General features: G+C 40.1%; 1 protein-coding gene across 1 annotated transcript; it reads left to right on the forward strand.

The window, feature by feature from the left end:
* The first annotated feature begins 583 nt into the window (after positions 1 to 583).
* LOC143282457 (guanine nucleotide-binding protein subunit beta-5-like) lies at positions 584 to 15,225 on the forward strand. Its single transcript, XM_076588099.1, has 10 exons — positions 584 to 707; positions 1,957 to 2,093; positions 4,087 to 4,128; positions 5,811 to 5,887; positions 8,236 to 8,359; positions 9,469 to 9,612; positions 10,119 to 10,259; positions 12,036 to 12,132; positions 13,579 to 13,745; positions 15,058 to 15,225. The coding sequence occupies exons 1-10, from the start codon at positions 584 to 586 to the stop codon at positions 15,067 to 15,069; spliced, it is 1,065 nt and encodes a 354-aa protein (XP_076444214.1). The 3' UTR covers positions 15,070 to 15,225.
* The last annotated feature ends 4,848 nt before the right edge of the window (positions 15,226 to 20,073 follow it).

Raw genomic sequence — 20,073 nt, forward strand, 5'->3', positions numbered from 1 at the left:
ATCGTCTAATATCACTGATAGTGAAAAGACGCTAAAGGCTAAAGAATGAACGCACACACACACACACACACACACACACACACACACACACTTTCTCTCTCTCCATATAGATGCACACACACACACACACACACACACATATATATATATATACATATATATATACACCAAGCATTTATCTGTCTATTTATCTATCTATCTAGAGAGAGAGAGAGCAATATAATATCATTCATAAAACATTGGTATTAACGAACACATGACCGAAGAGCATTGGTATTAACCGCAGATCAAATGAACAATGATCTATTCCTCGAAAACTGTACAGGCCTTATTGTGGAAGAGCTGAGCATCGCGTGATGTTCATCAGCGATAACACATGTGAATATCGAGCGAGCGAATTAATTTCGCCCATCAGGAAATGATCCAAGGGAAATAAGCCTGTATAATCAATCTGTGCCGACGCTGGCTATCTGACGCAAATGGAATCGTTTGCAGGTGCCTGTGGCTTCAGCAGCTTGTGGCGATGCCACACAGTGATGCAGACTTCCCTTGCATCCGGGTCATATTTTTAGCAATCCGCAACATGGCGACGGAAAATTTGGTTCTGCGAGCTGAAAACCCAGAATCTGTAGAGGCTCTCACACGAGAAGCAGAAACCTTGAAAGCCAAATTAGCAGAGGAAAAAGCCAAACTCAACGATGTTGACAGTGAGTGTATTCGCACAGTAGATTGTTACATGTTCAGTTTGTTTGGAATGGGTTGTGAGTTCCGATTTGTGTCGTCTGCAACTGGAAGCGAATCTTATCGATGCTGCCAGCCCAGATCTGTGTGTCTTTGGTTTGAGATGGGTTCATCCGTCCATTTACTTATCAGTTTTGTGAACGATACAGACAGTTTAGCAATACACGGTCGGCTGCTGAATAACATACAAGCACATCATGTCGAAATCCAGTTTATTTTAAAGACGGAAACTCGGAAATGGTCAGAGATTTTAATCATTGTAAATCACTTCCTCGATACATTTAGGGATACAAATGCATTTTTATCATCATGTTTTTTTTACAACTGAATTGTAAGTCATTTTGGATTACCGTCATTTTGCATTTAGTCTGTTTAGATGGTGGCGGTTTTGTTTTCTTTTGTTTGTTTTGTTGGTTTGCGCGCGTGTGTGTGTGTGTTTATCAAGTGTGACAATGAGTTCTGTAGCATTACCAATGGAATATGATCAGCAAAATATCAGCACATGCAAATTTTAAAGCAAATGGTGTGTGTGTTTGTGTGTGTGTGTGTGTGTGTGTGTGTGTGTGTGTTAGGTTTTAGATTTGTTTCGGAAATTTCTGAAGGATATATGTTTTGAAAAGGCTAAACTGAAGGAGAAGAATCTTTTTTAAAAAAAAGTTAAATTTGTTTTTATATATATATATATATATATGAAAGATGAAAAGAAGAAAAGACAAAGAAGAATAAAAAGGAGGGGGGGGGATAAATGGAGGAAGGAATATGAAGAGGAGGAGAAACAGTGAAAGGGGGAGAGGGTTTAAAAAGTGTGTATATGTGTTTATGCAAGTGTGTCTGTGTGTGTGTGCACATGTGTGTGTGTGTGTATGTGTTTGTTTATGTGTATGTTACTCTTTGTATGTGTTTCACTGTTTGTGCATGCTCGTGCTTGTTTGTGTATGTGTGTGTGTGTGTGTATGTTGTTGTTGCTTTTTGTGTGTGTGTGTAGTGTGCGTGTGTGAGTTTGTTAAAAAAAACACAAAAAAACCATCTCATCTTTTGTTAATATCCACATCCCAGTTTGTTGTATGAATGTCATGTGCACCTTTAAACTGGAGGCTCCACACATTTAAACTAAAAACTGCCCATTTATTGTCAGATTGTTATTCATGTCATCGTCTTTTCCACAAATCTTGATTGATGCATGCCTCAGAGTGCAGTGTCAGATTTATATTGCAGTGTGCGAGGTGAGTCAGCGGCTGGAAACCCTGCAGCAGTTCAACATCAAGGCTCGAAAGGTGCTGAAAGGACACCAAGGCAAGGTGCTGTGTATGGACTGGTCCTCCGACAAACGACACATTGTCAGCTCCTCGCAGGTAAACAGAAGCAAACAAAACGAGAGGCAAGGCCTTTAAGACTCACTTGTGGCACACACTGTATCCAGTAAAGGAACCATAAGGGGGGAAAAAAGAGATTAAAAAAAAAAATTGCTAAAATGGGCCCTGTATTAGATATTGATAAGCTTTGAAAAACAACAACAACAAAAAACGATGCCTGCTACAGCGCTAGTGGGATCAAACCACGAATGTACTGTTCAGAAACACGAAGTCTGATCCCCAACACTGCGCCACATCTGATGTCACTTGACCAAATTTAATTTTTAAAGTTATGTGTCTTTTTTAGCATGATAAAAATATGATTGTATTTGAGGTAATAACACCATTTAAATGATGTTTTCTAGTCATATCTCGATTGTTTAAGAAATTCTTTTAATTCGGCTGTAAAGGAGATGTTGTTTACCTCAGACACAGTGCAACATATATAGATCTGCACAAACCAGCCCAACAAGAATCTGGCTGACTGAAATTGAAAGAAATGTTCAATTCTATTTTTCTTTATGTTCTTTCCAGTTAATTCAATAGCCACTTTAGAGTAATCACATGCAGTAGACACATTGATGGTGTAGTTTGTGTCACTGTATGTGTTCTGTCCAGAATTTGTATTTCTTTTCTTGTGCTTGCAAACAAGAAAAACGATGTCGTGCCATCTTCCCAAACATTGCCAATGTTCTGGCAACTGGGATGGGTATTTGTTTTTTCAGAATTCGGAACAAGCCCTAACGAAATGAACCGTTAACTATCTGGAAATAAGGCTTAAGTTGGGAGACTTAAAACCTATTATTGGTATGACTGTGAAGTTTTTTTTTTTTATAAACTATGTTTAAGCCAAGTTTAGTATTGGCAGAAAAAATAATTTCAGAGAAAGTGGCAATGTTAAAGTTTACTATGGACACACAGACACACACACACACACACACACACACACACACACACACACACACACAGAGGCACATGCAATGTCTTATGGATAGAAACACATACACACACACACACATGCATGCACACACACACACACACACTAACACTAACACACTCACTCAAACACACAAAAACACACGCACGCATGCACACACACACACATGCACACACACACACACACACACACACACACACACAGACATGCACATGTAAGTACAAATATACATGATCGTACACATGCATGCATGCCCATACACTCACGCATGCATGCATGCCCATACACTCACGCATGCATGCATGCATGCCCATACACTCACGCATGCACACAAGAAACATGCACACACACACACACACACACACACACACACACACAATACATGCGCACAGTGACTCATACAAATATGCACACATAAGTACAAATATACATGCTCATACACATGCATGCAGATGTGTGTTCATGAACGTTGCACACACACACACACACACACCCCATACCACACCACACTCGCTCTTAGAAACATATACACAGAAACTGAGCTCACAAGCTAATTAAATTCAGCATTGGGTTTTAACTTAAATCCTGTAGATGTCTTGCTTGCAATTATGCTTAAAACTAATAAAGATATGGAGCAAATTTAAACATGCCCTGTTTCCATCATGTGCCCACAGGTATACAAGCTTAAACAATATACAAGCCACTTACACCCAACCTATCCCTTCTTTGGTTTTTATCTTTTGCTTGATTGGGTTTTTTTTCTCTTCTGTTCTTGATTGGTTGGTTGGTTGTTGTGGTTGTTTTCCAGGAAGGTTTGTTTCATACTGTTTAGAAGTATACTAGGTTTATTTCTTGTTTCCCCCACTACCTTTTTTCTTTACTGTTGCAAAACAAAATTATGCCTGAATCATTTCATGCAGCACATTATGCTTTGGAGTTTGTTCCTTGGTAGTGGATTATGCGCATATTACCTATCAATAGTATCATGAATGTGTGATTATGACTTTTGGGGATTTTTTTAATTTTGTTTTTTTAACTGTTTCTGGTTGCTTGCAGGATGGCAAAATGCTGGTCTGGGATGCATTTACTACAAACAAGGTGTGTTCTGTGGATGTTTATTATATTTTATTTTCTTCTTTTTTCCTTCCATGGAAAAGAACATAATTGTAACATTGCAAGATTCATAATATTTTTAGTCAGAACATTCAAGTGTAAACATGAACAATATATGTTCAACAAGAGAGGCAAGGCCTTCAAGATTCACTTGTGATACACTTTAAAAAAAAAAAAAAAAAAATCTAATCATTAAAATGTGTTCTGTATTTGTTATTATAAAGCTTCGGGTTAAAAAAAAAAAAAAAGTCCTAACCAGATTCAAACCCCGCATGTTCGGGTGAGAAGAAACTGTCTTACCCATTACACTATCGTTGCTCCTTAACTGACGTTCTAAAATTTAATATTTGAACATTTTTTAAAGGGCGATAAATCAGTTGCGGTATTCGCAGTGAGAACGCTGTTGAAATCATATTATTTTGGTGTATCTTGGGCATTCAAAAAATCTTTAAGGGCAATAAAAAAAATTCTTTTTAAGTCCGTGGTAAAGGAGACGTGGCTATCGCCGCAATCACACTGCAACATTTAGCTGTTTTCTCTAGATCTAGTTTAGTTACACCCGCCGGGAATGTAGTACGACACGGTCAATTCAATTTCTCTTTTATGTTCATTCTAGTTTTATAGTTTTAAAGTTGGTATGAAAATTTTGTTAAACTCATAACATGTAGAGCCAAGTACAAGTACTTCTAAACGTCGTATGAAGTGAAAAGGACTTCATTTTGGGAAAAGTCAAGACTGGAAATTTTTTCGTTTCAAGGGTATTAACTCACATGGTTTTCAATTTTTAACTGTGAATTCCAACTGATTCTGTGGATATTTCTATGGCAGTTTGGGGCATAATCCAGTAAGTGATGAGGCGTTCACAAATCTTTCTCTGAATAAATATTTAACGGTCTCCTTCTCCAACTTTCCATCACATGTTATCGTGTATTGTCCATTGAACGGGCAGGTCAACAACTTGAAACAAAATGGTGTCATTCACGTTCGCGAAGAATATGAGCACGCGCTTTGAATCAACTGTAATGAACTTTCCTGATTTATATTAAGCACTCCAAAAGTATCTTCATTCTTTGCTAGATTTGTTTTAAATACAACACATTTTTCTCAAATATCATCTTAAGCTTTATAACTAAACAAGAAATGTAACTCGTCCTCCCTTAAATAACCGCACATCAGACAAGGGGAGAGTATTGAGGGCTCAGTTTGAAACCATTTTTTATATCCAGTCGTTCTCGATCTAAGTTGGTCATGACTGTGATATATTTTTCTGTTTGAAATATGCTTTTAAAACTACAAAACCATCTATATTTCTCAGTGCTTTCCATTTTACAATGTCAGTTTTGTTTAGATGAAGCAGTTAGTCTGTCTTTCAATTCTGCAACAAATCCTTCACATCCAACTTCCTGACACATCCACACAATCCCAAATGCATTTACAGTTATTAATGTCTGAGAGAGAGAGAGAAAGAGAGTCTCAGACACTCAACCATACCATACCATACATGTATGTGACTGTGTGCTTTGTGGCTTTTCATGTTTCTTAATCAGTTAACGCATGCAGTGAGTGCTGTACGTGCAGTATGAATATGTAAATCAGTGCGACTGCATTTGTGTCATTAGACTTGTTTCCATCTGCTGACAGTCCAGTGCTGATCTTTTTTTTTTCAGGAACATGCGGTTACCATGCCAACCACCTGGGTCATGGCTTGCTCCTATGGGCCTTCAGGATCGGTGGTCGCCTGTGGGTAAGCATCGTCCATTGCGAGTGGAGAAGAAAGAAAGTATCTGCATATGTATGTTTATGTTTGTCATATTTTGGTTACATACAGCTGGCAGTCATTTTAGTAACGTTTGCTAAAGGGGAATCATTTGATTTTTGTGTATCTGTGTATGGCCATGTATGTGTGCACTCATGTCCACATGCACATTTGTGTGAATGTTTGCATGTTAGCGTGCATGTGTATGTGCATGTTTGTATGTGAGTTTGTGTATCTGTGTACATGAATCCCACAGAAATATGAAATTATATTGTCTGGCACATTAATGAAGCACACAACTTTGGAACTGTCAAAAACAAAAGAAAAAAAAGAAGAAAAACAGCGTAAAAATTGAAATGGAATCTTTCATGATAATGATATTGTGCGAAAAGCATGTCCTCACCAGAATTGCTGACTTAATTTTCCTCATACATGATTGAACAACTTACCCTAACTTTTTTACCACCTGTCGCTTTGAATAATCAGTATTTTATTAAATTTATTGCATTATATTGTATTATATTGTATTATGTTGTATTGTATTGTGCTGTAATACTTTTTGTCACAACAGATTTCTCTTTGTGAAATTCGGGCTGCTGTCCCTGGCGAGAGCATGTCACAACAGTGCGACACCACCCCCTTTTTATCTTTCTTTTTTTTTTGGTCTGTATGCAAGACCCCCAAGTGTATTTACTATTTGTTTTACTATGAAAGTGAATGTTCAGTAGAATTTTACCAGGGACAAGTCTCTTGTTGCTGTGGGTTCTTTCATGTGCGCCAAATGCATGATACTCATGGAACTTTGATTTATAGTTTCATCCAAATGACCCGCATCTAAGATCCAGTGTGCAGCATGCACTTAGCACACTTAGAATAACCCATGGCAACAAATTTGTTGTCCCTGGCAAAATTTTGTAGAAAAATCCACTTTGATAGTAAAACTAATGGATATACTTGCAGTCATTAACTTTTTTTTCTTTTTTAATGGTGGTGGTGCTGCACTATGATGAAACACTGTGTGAAATTCAGGGCTGCTCTTCCCAGAGATAGTCACTCTGGGAAGAGCAGCCCTGAATTTCACACAGAGGAATCAATTGTCAAGGTTCGTAGGGTCCTTTCAAGTCCTTTTAAGTCCTTAGGAATTGGATTTTGGTCAAAAGGCCTTTTAAGTGCTTTGATTCAGCAAGTTGGTCCTTTTAACTCATCAGGAGGTCCTTTTAATTTTTGAAAGGTACTGTTAAGTCCTGTTTTATGAAGAGAAAGAGACTTGAGAACGAAACTGAAACACCTTCGACACCAAAACCGCAGGTTGCAAAGCGCGTTGAAAGATGCCGACGCAATCGTCTGAAACTCAGTACTTACTGTAGGAGGATACAGCCTATAGGCCTAGGCCCTAACAGTAGTGCACTTTCTGCTCGGTGGCAGACGCGAAGCGTGGTACAGTGGCTGTGAGTCACGCCTGCTGCTGCTGCTTTGCTTAGGCCTAGCCTACAGTGACGTGAATTGCAAAGACTAAATACGACAGTCAAATGGGATTAGCTGTTCTTCCGTTTATGAGAGGTAAGTGTCTGCTGTTCTGCATGTCAAATAGATTGGGGTGTACTGTAAAGTCATGTCGGCAAAGGTCCTTTTAAACTGATTTGAGGTCCTTATAAAGTCCTTTAAAGGTCCTTTTTTGGCTTCATGCCCACCACCTGGGAACCCTGGTTGTGACAAAATATGTAATACAATACAATACAATACGGTACAACACAGTAAAGTACAATACAATACAATACTATACAATACGATACAAAAACAACAACAATGCAGTGGAATATAAAAAAAACAACAAAAAACACACATACAAAAAACAACAACAATACAATATAATAAAAACATTTTTTAAAAACCAAAACAGTATCATACATTAAAAAAAAACCACATCCAACAATAAAAACAAAACAAACAAACAAACAAACAAAAACAAACAAAACAGCCAATACTGTACAAAATAATAGAAACAATACAGTACAGTTCAGTACAACACACCACAACACCACACCACACAGTGCAATGCAATGCAACACAACACAACAGAATACCGTACATTGCAACACAATATGAATATAAATTGATTCCACACAACAACACAACACAATACAATACAATGTAATTCAGTATGATACAATTTGATACAACACAACACAACACAATAGAAAGTATGTTGACAAGGGAGATTGGAAAAATCTCCACCCTTTACCAACCAGGCGCCGTCACCGAGATTCAAACCTGGGACCCTCAGATTGAAAGTCTAACGCTTTAACCACTCAGCTATTGTGGCGGTGTGTATGCAGGGGCCTGGACAACAAGTGCACCATCTACCCCCTGAACCACGAGGACCCAGCCAGCAAGAAGAGAGCGGTGGCCACGCACACCAGCTACCTGTCCTGCTGCTCCTTCACCTGCTCCGATCACCAGGTGAGCCCTGCCCCCTCCCTCCCTCCCTCCATCTCCTTCATCTTCTTCTTCATCTTCTTCATCTTCATCTTTTCTTCTTCTTCTTCATCTTCACCTTCTTCTTCATCTTTTTCATCTTCACCTTCTTCTTCGTCTTCTTTTTCTTCTTCTTCATCTTCACCTTCTTCTTCGTCTTCTCCTTCTTCTCCTTCTTCGTCTTCTCCTTCTCCTTCTTTTCCAGTTGAGCTGCTCCCTCCCTCCATCTGTTTACGAAGGTTCTGGAATGTAGCTGTTGTCATTAAGAGTGTGCCACTCTGTGGGTTTGGTAGATTTAAACTTTTATAATGTTAATGTTTAATGATAATGTTTGTGCTTTAATGACTTTTTTTTTTTTAATACTATGTTTCTACTTCATCGTTTGGCCTTACTTACTTGGTTCATATTATATATTGGATTTGTAAAGCGCTTCGAACTTTCTTCTGCATGTATTATGGCTGTGTGTAAACAATAATTGTCCTTCTTCTTCTTCTCCTTTTCTACTTCTTATTATTGATGTTATTATCCCTCTCCCTCACTCAACATCTTCTCCCACACAACAAGCCTGTTTCAGAACAAGTAACTGTCTTTGTGTTGTGTTGTGTCATGTTGTGTGGAATCAGTTCATAATTATAGTATCGAACTGCATTGTATTGTATTGTGCTGTGTTATGTTGTGTTGTGTGGTATCAGTTTAAATTGTATTGTGTTGTGTTGTAGTGTTTTGTATTATATACTGTTGTCTTGTATGGTGTTGATTTTGTGTTTTGTGTTGTGCTGAAAGAGATAAAGCCTTTGCAAAAACTCCGGTGTGACTGTGAAACCAGTTTTCACATGCTAATCATAACATTTATTGGAAAGAAATTCAAAAGAAAGCTAACGAGATGTGCTTGTTTTTACAAATACACACACACACACACACACACACACGTTTTCACATGCGAATCAGAACATTTATTTGAAAAAATAATGAAAAGAAAGCTAACAAGATGTGCTTGTTTTTACAAATACACACACACACACACACACACACACACACACACACACACACACACACAAGAGAACACTAAAATAACCTAGATGTGTTTTGTACAGATTCTGACAGGCAGTGGGGACAGCACCTGTATACTGTGGGATGTGGAGAGCAGTCAGCTGATCCAGAGTTTCCACGGCCATGCTGGGGATGTCATGAGTATTGACCTGTCACCCACAGAGACCGGGAACATATTTGTGTCCGGGGTTAGTATGGTGGAAAACAGTTTTTAAAGTGGTGTAATTAGTTTAGTCACTCAAGGAGGCGTCACGGCATTTGGACATATCCATATATGTTACACATCTGCTATGCTGATGCCTGACCAGCAGCATAACCCAGTGTGCTTAGTCAGGCCTTGAGAGTGTAAAGTGGTGTAAGATGTAAGGAAGTGTAAGACTGCTTGTTGCTGCATGTGTGTGCTGGTATATACACATGTGCTTGTGCTTGCACACTTACACATACATGCAAACACATGTGCATGCACACAAACACACATAAATATGCACACACTTACACTTACACAAGACACACACATACACATACACACACACACACACACACACACACACACACACGTGCATGTGCCCTTATATGACACACACATAATGCATTCAAACACACACAGACACAAACACATGCACACTCACTCATACACACACATGCACACCACAGAAAACAAAATTGATAAAAAAATCTTTGATGTGATGACCAGGGCTGCGACAAAGTTGCCATGGTGTGGGACATGAGGACGGGAGAGTGTGTGCAGATGTTTGAAGGCCACGAGTCAGACATCAACTGTGTCCGCTTCTACCCAAGCGGGGATGCGTTTGCCTCTGGCTCTGATGATGCCACTGTGAGTGGAGCTGTTCATGTGGTTTGTGTGTGTGTGTGGTGTATCTGCGGATGTCTTTGTGTTTGGGGTGGTTTGTGTGTGTGGTGTGTGACTGCTGTCGTCTGTGTGTGGTGTGGTTTGTGTGAGTGTGTGTGGTGTGACTGCTGTCGTCTGTGTGTGGTGTGGTTTTGTGTGTGTGTGTGTGTATGGTGTGACTGCTGTCATCTGTGTGTGGTGTGGTTTGTTTGAGTGTGTGTGGTGTGACTGCTGTCGTCTGTGTTCCATGTGGTTTGTGTGTGTGGTGTTACTGCTGTGGTCTGTGTTTCATGTGGTTTGTGTGTGCATGGGTGTGTGTGTGTGTGTGGTGTGCAACTGTTGTTGTCTGTGTTTGGTGGGATTTGTATGTGTGTGTTAGGTGACTGCTGTTGTCTGTTTTTGGTGTTGTGTATGTGTGTGTGTGTGTGTATGTTTGGTGTGACTGCTGTCGTCTGTGTTCCATGTGGTTTGTGTGTGTGGTGTTACTGCTGTGGTCTGTGTTTCATGTGGTTTGTGTGTGCATGGGTGTGTGTGTGTGTGGTGTGCAACTGTTGTTGTCTGTGTTTGGTGGGATTTGTATGTGTGTGTTAGGTGACTGCTGTTGTCTGTTTTTGGTGTGGTTTATGTGTGTGTGTGTGTGTGTATGTTTGGTGTGACTGCTGTCGTCTGTGTTCCATGTGGTTTGTGTGTGTGGTGTTACTGCTGTGGTCTGTGTTTCATGTGGTTTGTGTGTGCATGGGTGTGTGTGTGTGTGTGGTGTGCAACTGTTGTTGTCTGTGTTTGGTGGGATTTGTATGTGTGTGTTAGGTGACTGCTGTTGTCTGTTTTTGGTGTGGTTTATGTGTGTGTGTGTGTGTATGTTTGGTGTGACTGCTGCCGTCTGTGCTTGGTGTGGTTTATGTGTGTGGTGTGACTGCTGTTGTCTGTTTGGTGTGGTTTGTGTGTGTGGTGTGACTGCTGTCTGTCTTTGGTGTGAATTGTGTGCGTGGTGTGACTTCTGTTGTCTGTGTTTGGTGTGGTTTGTGTGTGTGTGTGTGTGTTGTGACTGCTGTCATCTGTGTTTGGTGTGGTTTGTGTGTGTGTAGTGTGTGACTTCTGTTGTCTGTTTCATGTGGTTTGTGTGTGTGGTGTGTGACTTCTGTTGTCTGTTTCATGTGGTTTGTGTGTGTGGTGTGTGACTTCTGTTGTCTGTGTTTGGTGTGGTTTGTGTGTGTGTGTGTGTAGTGTGACTGCTGTCGTCTGTGTTTGATGTGGTTTATGCCTGTGTGTGTGATATGACTATTGTAGTCTGTTTGGTGTGGTTTGTGTGTGTGTGTGGTGTGACTATTGTCATCTGTGTTTGGTGTGGTTTGTGTGTGTGTGTGGTGTGACTATTGTAGTCTGTGTTTGGTGTGGTTTGTGTGTGTGTGTGGTGTGACTATTGTCGTCTGTGTTTGGTGTGGTTTGTGTGCATCTCTGTCTCTTTCTTCCTATCCCTCTCTGTCTCTCTCTCTCTCTTGCTCTCTCTCTCTCTCTCTCTCTCTCTCTCTCTCTCTCTCTCTCTCCTACACCATATAATGCAATCATCTGTCTTTCTTTCTTCATTTTCCTCTGCCCTCCCATCTTTCTTTCACAGTGTATAGATTTGTAAATTCATTGTTAGGAGCCCTTTTGTTCAGCCAGTTTATTATTTATTTATATAACCACACAAAAAAAAACACAAAAGAACAACTACTCTGTGATGCATTGCGATGTTTGTTATGGATCTTGACTGTGTTGCAGTGTCGGTTGTTTGATCTGAGAGCTGACCGAGAAGTGAACTGCTACCGTAAAGAGAGCATCATTTTCGGCTGCAATGCTGTGGACTTCTCTGTCAGTGGTATGTTTTTGTGGTTTTCATATAGATGTATGTGTTTGTTAGGCTGTATTCGGGTTGAAAAATGTTAAAGGTCCCATTGCCTTTTATGGCCATTGGGACAGTGAATTCATATCTAGCTGTATCTAGCACGCGGCGTAGAAGGGTCAAGGCCCAGTCCTCTCTTTCTGCCGCTTTTAACCTTCCCTAACAGAAAAACAGACATCAGTTACCCATTCACACCTGATGGAGTGAGGAAAATCAGAGTGAAGTGCCTTTCCCACAACACCATGCTGAAACAGGACTTTGAATCCTGATCACTGGTCAACAGAAGTCCAGTCAGAATCAGAAGTCCAGTGCTCTACTCATTCTGCCATGCACCGCCTATTGCTACCAGAAGTCCAGTCAGAATCAGAAGTCCAGTGCTCTACTCATTCTGCCATGCACCACCTATTGCTACCAGAAGTCCAGTCAGAATCAGAAGTCCAGTGCTCTACTCATTCTGCCATGCACCACCTATTGCTACCAGAAGTCCAATCAGAATCAGAAGTCCAGTGCTCTACTCATTCTGCCATGCACCACCTATTGCTACCAGAAGTCCAATCAGAATCAGAAGTCCAGTGCTCTACTCATTCTGCCATGCACCACCTACTGCTACCAGACGTCCAGTCAGAATCAGAAGTCCAGTGCTCTACTCATTCTGCCATGCACCACCTACTGCTACCAGACGTCCAGTCAGAATCAGAAGTCCAGTGCTCTACTCATTCTGCCATGCACCACCTACTGCTTAGGTAGGAGCACTGATAGTCGCATCAGTGATAGATAATGGTCCATTGTCTTGCACATATTTCAGGTATTGACAAATGATGTGATTATGTTTAGAAATGTCAGAATGTTAGAAATTGTGTATAATTATGATCCCTGTATCACTGCATTATTGCAGTTTGTTTTGTTTTGTTTTCTTTTTCAAACAGAAGTTGGTAGACTGTTATGAATAATTTGCTTAAGAAACTTTAGGTACACATGATACATATATGAGAGAGAAGAGGGAGAGAGATGCACACACGCTCTCATGCATTCATACACATGCATGCATGCATCCATTCATACAGGTACACATGCACATACACCTACTCTCTCTCTTTCTTTCTCTCTCTGTCGCTCTTTCTTTGTGACATTTATTTCTGTGTGTTGAAGTAAATGATGTGTGGCTGTGCTTGTTCATGTATATGGTCTTGATATTTTCTGGTACACACACATACGCACACACACCCGCACACACACACACACACGCACACGCACACACATCCACGCATGCTCCACCCATCCACACAAACGAGTACACACACACACACACACACACATGTTTACAGATGAGCTCCGGTTCTCCCTGCTCGTACAAGTTTCTGATTGCTGTCTCTATCTCTTATTTCTCTCCTACAACTGTCTCCAACTTGTCGATTCTTTCAGGACGTCTGCTGTTCGGCGGCTACAACGACTACACAGTGAACATATGGGATGCACTGAAAGGCACTCGTGCCACCACTCTGTACGGCCATGACAACCGTGTCAGCTGTTTACGCATCTCTCCTGACGGCACTGCACTATGCACTGGAAGCTGGGACTACACCCTTAGGGTGAGGGTCGATGATGGTCTGGTTGTGGGAAGCTTTGCAGTGTGGGTCGGTGTGTGAAGGGAACGGTTTTCATATGCTTCAGAGCCATTGTTGTGTGTGTGACAGGTATGACAAGAGTGCTGTTGTGTGTGTGACAGTTTTGACAAGAGTTGCTGTTGTGTGTGTGACAGGTATGACAAGATTTGCTGTTGTGTGTGTGACAGGTATGATGAGAAGCCATTGTTGTGTGTGTGACAGATATGACAAGGAGCCATTGATGTGTGCGTGTGACAGATATGACAAGAGTTGCTGTTGTGTGTGTGACAGGTATGACAAGCAGCCATTGTTGTGTGTGTGACAGGTATGACAAGGAGCTGTAGTGTGTGTGACAGGTATGACAAGGAGCTGTTGTTGTGTGTGTGACAGGTATGACAAGGAGCTGTAGTGTGTGTGACAGGTATGACAAGGAGCTGTTGTTGTGTGTGTGACAGGTATGACAAGGAGCTGTTGTTGTGTGTGTGACAGGTATGACAAGCAGCCATTGTGTGTGTGACAGGTATGACAAGGAGCTGTTGTTGTGTGTGTGACAGGTATGACAAGGAGCTGTTGTTGTGTGTGTGACAGGTATGACAAGGAGCTGTTGTTGTGTGTGTGACAGGTATGACAAGCAGCCATTGTTGTGTGTGTGACAGGTATGACAAGGAGCTGTTGTTGTGTGTGTGACAGGTATGACAAGCAGCCATTGTTGTGTGTGTGACAGGTATGACAAGGAGCCGTTGTTGTGTGTGTGACAGGTATGACAAGCAGCCATTGTTGTGTGTGTGACAGGTATGACAAGGAGCTGTTGTTGTGTGTGTGACAGGTATGACAAGCAGCCGTTGTGTGTGTGACAGGTATGACAAGGAGCTGTTGTTGTGTGTGTGACAGGTATGACAAGCAGCCATTGTTGTGTGTGTGACAGGTATGACAAGGAGCTGTTGTTGTGTGTGTGACAGGTATGACAAGGAGCTGTTGTGTGTGTGACAGGTATGACAAGCAGCCGTTGTTGTGTGTGTGACAGGTATGACAAGAAAAGCCATTGTTGTATGTGTGCAGGTATGACAAGGAGCTGTTGTTGTGTGTGTGACAGGTATGACAAGCAGCCATTGTTGTGTGTGTGACAGGTATGACAAGGAGCCATTGTTGTGTGTGTGACAGGTATAACAAGGAGCCATTGTTGTATGTGTGCAGGTATGACAAGGAGCTGTTGTTGTGTGTGTGACAGGTATGACAAGCAGCCATTGTTGTGTGTGTGACAGGTATGACAAGAAAAGCTATTGTTGTATGCGTGCAGGTATGGGCGTGAGAAGGCAGATGGCGAGTCAGATTGAAGGAAGAGCATTGGTGGAGGCAGGCGGCATGTCTTCCCTGCAGGCTGAGAGGAGAGTCGCTGGTCTCCTTGACTGAGCACCTGGCCCTGGCTTTTTTTGTTTTTTTGTTTTACCTTGCAGCACACACAGAGCCACACTGCTTTTTGTCTGCAGTCACTGGTTAGGTAAAAATACACCCTCTCGCTCTCACGGCTGCCCACTGTCACACACGCTCACATGCATATACCAGTGCATGCACACAGATGGGCATGCACATGTGCACGCACTTGCATACATGCGCGCAGTCACACACACACAAGCACGCACACACACACACAAGCACACACACACACACATGTGTGCACACACGTTCATGCTAGCAAATACACTTAAACAAACACACACATTCATGCACAGACACACACACACACACACTGAAAAGTAGAGGGTCCACTGATGACTGCTCAGAAGAGAGAGAGAGTCACTGGTTTTACTGTAGGAGCAATCCTACATTTCATAAGCTAGATCATCTGTGTTTTTAACGTAACTTTTCTTCAATCTTGAATGGTTGTATGAACTGTGGAGTTCACTGGAAAACGTTTGGTGGAGATGGAGAAACATTAGTTTTCGCTGTGAAAAATATTCTGTGTTTTCATGACCACATCCACTGTTTTTACTGGAAGAAAAGATGGTGATGGAAGGGGAGGACGAGGAAGAGAGCGGAAGCATAAAGACAGAAGAGAATCTGTCACTTCTTGACATATTGCTGAGGTGAGGTTCACTCGCCCTGCCACTGTTGAGAACAAGAGAGAGGGAGTATGAATGGGGGAGGGGGCTGGTAAGAGGGGGAGGGAAATGTAGCATTCATGTGTTGTTGTTTTTTCATTTAAATTGTTGACAAATTAATTTTTTGCTTGTGTCACTGCACTCATAGTTTTAGCACTCGCATGCATGCATGCACACACACAACCCATATACTGGTTTCACTGAAGATAAATGAAGAAGGAAGGTGCCAGTATTTTTGCAATACAGAGGTGGACCAGAGTTACTGGATTCATGGAGAAAACAGTGGTGGATGATTGATTGTTTCATTCTTCAACACGAGAGCTGGGGAAGAGGTTTCTCAGTGCAGAGAGATACTGGCTTTTTGCTTAAGATCTACTTGATAGGGGTGTTTCGTTGTTTTACATATTGTAAAAAAAAAAAAAAAAAAATGAATGCGTGTTGGTAGTCATTAGTTATCACACACTATGAAAAGTAGGTCTGTTTTTGTTGGCATTTTTAGCCCAAGAATATTCATATTGTTCGTTCTGTTTTCAGCTGTACAGTGCATGCATGTGTCTGTTCAGCTTATCAAATATACCATACATTTAATTAGTATTGGATGGTGAGCATAGGTGAACAGTATGATTTTGACAAGGATATACACATTGGATTTATGAATGTGTGTGTGTGTTTTTCACACTTGTGTGTGAAACTTGATTGAATCATTTTAAGATTTACCATACTTAATCTCTCTCTCTAGATATATATATATCTTTCTATTCTATCTATACTGCATATTGATTGACTGATATATTGATATAGATAGATAGATAGATAAGTATGGTTAATCTTAGATTCTTTTAATCAAGTGTCATGAACTTTTTGTTGTCTTTCTTTTTAATTCTTACACTCCATCTTATATTCCTTCTCATGCTCTTTTGGTCAATGATATTTTTTGATAGAAATGTAAGAATATTTTCCTCCTTTACGTCATGAGGCAAGAAATAACCTGAAAGGATATAAACAAAGCACTTGAAAATGATGAACATAAAATATTATGCATTAGATGACAGTAATCTATGTGATACTGAAAAATTAGTTATTATTTTTTGTTGTTTTTTATTCACACATGCGCACTCATGCACATGTTATCACATACGTACATGTAGATTATGCACTAACACACTTTCAGCCTTCTCTCCTTCTGTTTGATGAAAGTGTTCTGCAGTTCTCATTTTCTGGTAGAAGCTTACTTTAAAAAAAAAAAAAAAAAAAAAAGAACTTTTTCTCTCTCATCATAACCTTTGCATATCAAATTCCTAAACACATCATTTGTAGGTCTGTAAGTTAAAGTGAGAAAACACTTTGCTTAAGTTTGTTGAGTACTCTTCCATAACGTAACTCATGGGGGCTAAAGTCGAGTTTGTTTCCACGTCAGCCATGTGCCCATCAGATTTTTACGACCTTTCTTGAAGGGAACGGGAAAAGGGAGGAATGTAGTGCTGTTGAAAAAAAAAAAAGAAATAATGTTCAGAAGGGCAACCTCATCTTTTCCCTCCACCGTTTTAATTTTCTGCAATCAAAGTCAGGTATCCAGTCACACCTGTGTGAAGTGAGGAAAATTGGAGTGAAATGCTTTTTCCGAAGGGCACAACGCCATGCTGTAACAGGGCTTCGAACTCTTATCACTGGTGAACTCTGAATCAGAAGTCCGATGCCTGTCCAATTCTGCCATGGGTGGCGCCTTTGGTACACAGCATGTATGTTGAGCAAGACTGATGGAACAGTCTCCTCACACTCATTTTGTGCAGTCGGTTTGATCACTGATAAGACTGCCTGTCAAAACAGGATTCAAGACATGAACTTGCATTTCTGAGATTAATTTTGCTATGATGAGTTTGCATGACATTTGAGAATCAAAAACAAGAGCTTGTACTTCTGAGTTTGAATTTTGCAATTGGCACATTTATGTTTATTATTTTTTGCTATGTTCAGATTTGATATTGTTAGTGGGACTTTTGTTTCGATTGTGTGTGGAATAGCACACAGAGACCATCAACCCTTATGGTTGTTAAACTTGGACCAACGTTGACAATTAAAAAAAAGAAAAGTCTTAATGCACATGCTGACTAACTCCAGATCTAATGTTCATGTCATTAAAATAATGTGAAAGATTTCAGGATGTAATCATGGCTTCATGCAATTTGGCTCACGTTTGTGTTAACACACAGTGTGAGTCCATGTAATAACCCTGTGTTTTGATTTCCCATATGTGTTTGTGTGTGTTTGTCTGTCTATCTGTGATAACTTTAACAAACAATTCATGTCCTCTGGAAATACCTAAATTGGCTTAATAATTGAAAAAAAGTTTTTTTGTTTTTTCTTTTTTTTTTTTTACCAAACATTTATAATGACAGTGCATTGAAAGGTTAAGAGTTACTGTTAACCCTCTTGTATTCAGATTCTCTGAGGCCAGACTCCCCCTACTTTTCGGATAAGTAATTAAGTTGAAGCAGAAAAGTCAAGATGAAGATAGGTTAAGTTTGAAATTTTGAAAGTTATTGATAGGATCAGAAAACGATAAAATTGATGCTGATCAATGTGGGCTGATTAAGGTGGAATTGTTCTGTTCCAGGCAAGCACACAGCTCTTGGTTCTACAAACCCTGGTTTCTGATGGTGTGAAAAAATATTTGGATCAATAATTATATGTAAGCACGAGTAACAAACCCAACCCCACTCTGTGTTTTTGGTTTTGTTACTGTTCAGCAGGAATGACACGTGAGCCATGAAGGCTGAGCCTCTTGTTTTGAGATCAGTTGAGTTTGCTTTGTTCAGATGTGATACTGCCGTTTGGGCTTTGTACATACAGGTAGTGATTTGATTTTTTGTGTGTGCGCACAAAAGTTGCATGCGTGTGTGTGTGTATGTGTGTGTGCACGCATGCCTGTGTGTGTGTGAGGCATGTTTGTGGATGTATTAAACATAGGTTGGAATTTTTATATCTTCGATATCTTGGGAATTGTGTGACTTTTGCCCCAAGCTTTTTTAATACTTGATTTGTTAGTTAAAACCCAGTTCATAATGAAGCTGTTCATCTAAAGCCTAGCTTCATCTTTATAAGCCTGAAAACAACTGCTGGCACAGTTATAAAGTTATTCCTTAGGGATTAAGTATGAGTGAGAGAGAAAGAGAGAGAGGACTGACCAATGGAACCGCCATTTAAGTCATAACGTACACACATACGCATGCACATGCACATGTACAAGTACACATACACATACACATGGAAATGCACATGCCCATTTGTACTGTTTGAAAAAGATCAAACATCTGTTCAATATTTGAGTTGAAATGGAGAGTTTTTGCAAAACAGTTGTTCATTGATGTAGATGTTTTTCACTCTCTTGGAGTACAAAGGAGTGCACCAGAAAAAATAGGGCTCTCTTTGCCCTTTTATTTGTATTCATAGTTCCTTTTTGTACAGTCAACCTTCACTTTTTATCATTATTGGTCCTTTTTGTACAATCACATAATCTTAGCTGGTGAACTTTTGTGACCCACTTGTCAGTATGGAAAAGTCTGTACAGTTGTTGTCAGAATGTATGATCACTGCAAAATAGATGCTCAAATTATTGATTTTTTTCAGTATGTGTCGCATATGATTTAAAAAAAATTTTATTGAGATAATGTTTAAGCCTTTTCCTATGATTATATTGTGTAGAGTTTCTGAATCAGGGTTGATAGAAAAAAAATTACATTCATGATTCTCTTAACTTTTCAAATGAAACCTGGTGTTTTCTAAGAAAATGGGGTACATTGTCCTTGAGGATAATGACTAGTGTGTGTGTGTGGGTGATGAACCCATAACATAAATGTATGCTTCCATTTGATTTGCTATTCATGTAGTCATCTACTTCTGCTTAACAGACAAAAGAAGAAAAAAAAAAAGAAAAAAAGGATATTTGATATTGAAAAGGGTTCTGGCTTTAATAATGATGACAGGACGAAACTTAACACAAAGGTGCTATATGCACCTTTCAAATAGGTCAGGTCTAGCTGGTATATTTACCAGGTTTTTGCATGGAAGTATGTGTTCAGATTAATCGTGTTGACTAGTAAAGGTGCTTGATATGTACAGGAGATGTAGCATGATGTTTCAGTGGGCTTGGTTGACACTTACAAATGTTACTTTGATTTATTTCTTCTTCATCTTGTTATCTGATGCCCATGTTC

The sequence above is a fragment of the Babylonia areolata genome, chromosome 5 (assembly GCF_041734735.1).
Source record: "Babylonia areolata isolate BAREFJ2019XMU chromosome 5, ASM4173473v1, whole genome shotgun sequence".
Classification (NCBI taxonomy): Eukaryota; Metazoa; Mollusca; class Gastropoda; order Neogastropoda; family Buccinidae; genus Babylonia; species Babylonia areolata.